The 4,504-nt window shown below is 41.7% G+C and overlaps 1 protein-coding gene across 1 annotated transcript; it reads left to right on the top strand.

Annotated features, from left to right (window-relative positions):
• The first annotated feature begins 223 nt into the window (after nucleotides 1–223).
• On the top strand, nucleotides 224–3,787 carry LOC117555309 (zinc finger protein 862-like). Its single transcript, XM_034230159.1, has 2 exons — nucleotides 224–1,406; nucleotides 1,733–3,787. Exons 1-2 carry the CDS (start codon nucleotides 802–804, stop codon nucleotides 2,910–2,912), a joined length of 1,785 nt encoding a protein of 594 aa, XP_034086050.1. The 5' UTR covers nucleotides 224–801; the 3' UTR covers nucleotides 2,913–3,787.
• Nucleotides 3,788–4,504: the final 717 nt, after the last annotated feature.

The raw sequence follows: 4,504 nt of genomic DNA, 5'->3' as shown, positions 1-4,504 counted from the left end.
TGTCCGCCGTTGTTGTTTGCAACCGCTTTACGTTTTTTTACTCACTTACGTCGTGTCGTAAAACTGTGTGAAAATGAAATACGATGGCGAAGAAGAAGGTTCTAGTGGCCCCAAGAGGGAAACAAAAGATTTCTTTCTTTTCTAAGAAGGTTTGTACACATCATTCTCACAGTTGTAAAATGGTGTGTTACATTAACAAGGAAAATAATTTAAATAAATTATGTCCGAAAATAGTGGATTAAGTGCTTGAAAGGGGACTTTTATTAATCCATTACATTACATTGCATTTAGCTGACACTTTTATCCAAAGCGATTTACAATCCCTGTGGGGAAATTCAGTAGGCAACAGGGTAAGGGTGAAAAACAGGACAGCACAGATTCACACAGGTTCATCAAATCAAAAATAAAATCGAAGATAAAAATAAAAATAATGAAAAACTATTAAATAAGAAATTAATAAAAATAATAATAAAAAAGGGGTAGACCTATGTAAAATACTTTTTTCTTTTAAAAGGGGGGGATTGAAAGGGGCTCTTTATGTACCAAGGGGCTTGAAAGGGGCATATCAAATTATTTCAGAAAAAAAAACCCAAAAAATGCAGAAAGGTTTGTGGGGAGTCTACGAGTACCTAACATTCATGTTGACAAAAATCTATAATTTGTCTGCAAGAACAGGAGTCTGAACAACAGCCTGAACATGCTGAAACGAGCCCTCAGAAAGTCCCAGAGTGTGAGCAGAACGATGGCCCCCCCAGTCACGAGAAAGTCTCTGCTAAAAGGCCATGTTCCGTTATCTCACCAATGGCTGGTCCATCTAAAAAGGCCAAGAGTGACATCGCCCTGACACCCAAGAGGAAAAGAACATTCATTGAGACTTGGAAAACCCAGTTTCCATGGGTAAGATGTGTGGACGACATCATGTTCTGTGAGGTCTGCAGAGAATATCCATCCATTGCTGACCACAGCAGTAAACTGTACGAGGGTGTCACAGGGTCAAAACGCATTGAGACACTTCAGTCACACGAATCCAGCAAATATCACCTTCTCTGCATTCAAAGGAAAGAGGTCACAGAGAAAGGCACAGGGCCAATGTTTGTGGCTCTCAAGAAGCAGGCAGAAAATATGGACGACCAACTGAAACCCATGTTCAACACTGCGTTTTATGTCGCCAAACAAAAGTTGCCTTTCCGTTCATTTGAGGGCCTCATCGAACTTCAAGAGAAGAATGGCATTAAAATGCCTACACAGTACCGGAACGATAAGGGGTGCAAGGCATTTGTGCAGGCCATTGCAGAAGTCGAGAAGGACAGAGTTTCTGAAGACCTCAAGGCTTCAAGATTCTTCGCTCTGATGGGAGATGGATCCACGGATATATCTGTGACAGAACAGGAGAATGTATATGTTAGGTAATTATTATTTTGAATTATTTTGTAAGTCTTATTTAAGTTACATTTTATCTCCAAAAGGGCCTTTTGTTTATGAGTAATTAATTCACAATCATTTTATTGATGAATTTTATTAGTTTACATTTTCAGTTAACTTAAAAGTTTTTAACAGGTAAAGTATATACATAAATTGTTTAAAGCGAATGAAGGTGAAGTTGCTTTTTAGTGTTCTTAGTCTTAAAAAAAAGGTGAAGGCAACACTGGTGTGGGAAGGTTTATATAAGATAATCATTTAAAAAAATGTTATTGCACTTTATTGATGTACTTTATTTATTTTCTATCTTCAGGTATGTCAAAGATGGACTTCCAGCGACAGAGTTCATTGACATCATGGCTGTAAAGTCAGCTGATGCTAATGGTGTTCTGGCAGCTCTCCTCGAGGCACTACATCATGTCGACCTAACAGATGGAGACATAAAGAAGAAAATAATAGGCTGCACATTTGATGGTGCCAGCGTTAACCAAGGTGCCAAGGGAGGAGTTATTGTGAAGTTGCGGGAATTGTTGGGGCATGTGCTCATTTCGATTTGGTGTGCTCCACATAAGCTGGAGCTGTCGCTCCTAGATGCCACCAAAGCCACTGACTTCATTGACATCGTAGAGAAAGGAGTGGACCCCATCTACAGATTCTACTATGGATCTGGTAAACGTAGGAGGGAGGTGAACGCCATATCAGCCGTTATAGACGAGGATCCTGTCTATTTCTCAGCACCCTGTGGCACTAGGTGGATGGCGTCAAGACTCCGGGCATACAAGGCTGTAATAAAAAATTACAACTCCGTCATCCTACACATGGAAGAGGCTTCAAACAGAAAAACAGACGAAGGAGCTAAGTGTGTGGGGTACTTGAAGGTACTGAAGTCTGCAAAGTTTGTTGATGGGCTCCACTTTATGGTAGATGTCTTGGAAGTGTTGGCCAACGTGAGTCTGGCATTCCAGAGTAATGATCTGTTCATTTATGATGTTGATGTAAAGTTGTGTGAGGCCAGGATCAAGTTGGAAGGCCTTAAGCATAATAGAGGTGATGTCTACACTGCCTACATGGCAACCTGCAAGGATGGCAAGTTTGACAGTAAGAGCAATGGACACATCACTTCACTGAAAGGAACAGGTATTCCAGAAACAGTGAAGAATTCCTTCTTGGAGAATTGTGTGAAGTTCCTAGAGAAGAGATTTTCCTTCCTGAAGGATACCCCTTTCAGTGATTTCCATGTTCTTGACCCCAGGAACGTCCCAAGATCAGACGCACAACTAGCTACATATGGTGATGTTCAGGTTATGAACATGGTGACCCACTTCAAGTCCGTTCTCAGTGAGGAGGAGGTAATAATAATAATAATAATAATTTCAATTTATATAGCGCCTTTCACGAAACCCAAGGACGCTTTACAATGGGAAGTAACAAAACAAAAAGTAATAATAAAGAGACATAGGCTGAAGAAAACAAAAACAGGAACAGGTTGCTGAGTACTGTATATTAGTTGAGGCCAAAGGCCTGAGTGAACAGATGGTAACCAACATCCCTAGACAGTGGCCAGCTCTCAAGGCCAGACTGAAGTACAGGCAGAGGCAGCCCGCCAAGGAGGTCATAAGTGACCTTCTCACTGAGAACCACCCAGATGTGAAGGACGTCCTGGTTCTGGTGTACATGATGGTCACCCTTTCTCCCTCCTCTGCTGCCGTGGAGCGTGGATTTTCCCTCATGAACCTCATAAAAACATCCAGAAAATCCCAGATGACCAATGAAACTCTGGGGTCACTCATGAGGGTCAGCCACATCACCACCACAGTGGCAGAGTTTGACCCAGAGCCAGCCATCCAGAAATGGAAAACATCTGCTAAGACCAAGAGGTATGTCAAAGCTGCCCCAAAGCCTGCTGCAGTGAACAGCAACTTACCTGTGCCTGTTGCCCCATAGCTCGGTGTGAGGAGAACCACTGGAGTGCTGCCCCACAGTTCGGGAGACAGCTGCAGTGAACAACCACCCTGAGCCTGAAGCCATACCTTTCTGCTAGCATGTCTACTAGTCCCACAGAGGAGAAAACATTATATTGTTAGTACTTAGTTGTTTTATCTTATTATTTTATATCTGTCATTCATTTGATGTGCCTTGATGGTAGAAGTTCAGAAACCAGACACTGTGAACAATATGAACAAATAAACAATAAAATGTTTCCTACAGTAACCTAGATTCTTGTGTGCTTTATGTTGATATGTAATCATATTTAAAATAGGTGCAGCAATGCATGCACAAAGTATAGATATGGACAAGTGAAAAATGTATTCGGACAAGCACATTTCCAAACTCACTTGTCCATGGACAAGTACTCTCTAAAAACTTTTTCTCACACTGATATATATATATATATGTCCCGTAGCCTCTCTGAACACCATGGGACTCTGCGTTGTGTTTGTTATTGGTGATGGGATGTTATGCAGAGGGGTGGAAAACAGGACACAGCAGATCGGATTGCGGTGGAGACGCTGAGTAGCGATTTATTCTTCACAATGGCAGCTCTTCTGACACACCTTTTGCGGAGTGAATGCAAACATTAGCGCATTAGCTACATGCTAACCAATACAATAACCAAATGAACAGACAAAACATAAACATCTCACTCCCAAACATACACAAACGGGTAAATAAACATTTAAACTAACCCATTAATTAAATAAATGGAATGATTGGACGTTTTTAACATAATGTGTACAATTATTTGCCACCATTAACACTGCTCACCTTTTGCGGAGTGAATGCAAACATTAGCGCCAAGATGGCGGCCGCACCCAGAACAACAAGAGAAATACGGTGTCCCACAATGGACAAAAAACAACAATTTGCTGCGCAACAGCAACACCTAGTGGCCTGTCAAGACTGTTACCTTACATATATATATATATTGTATTCCAGTCTCCCTTCAGATATGTTAAGTGGCATGTCATTCAACACAATGCTGCTCACCTCCTTCAGTTGGGAGAAAAGCTGGTTCAGGTTCAGCTTTATGGGGGGACAGGGCTGCTGAGCCTAAAGATGGATCTGTTGGACCTGGCACCAGGGG

The sequence above is a fragment of the Gymnodraco acuticeps genome, unplaced genomic scaffold, assembly GCF_902827175.1.
Source record: "Gymnodraco acuticeps unplaced genomic scaffold, fGymAcu1.1, whole genome shotgun sequence".
Classification (NCBI taxonomy): Eukaryota; Metazoa; Chordata; class Actinopteri; order Perciformes; family Bathydraconidae; genus Gymnodraco; species Gymnodraco acuticeps.
The sequence above is the reverse complement of the archived record's forward strand: the minus strand, read 5'-3'. Positions and strand labels throughout refer to the sequence as shown.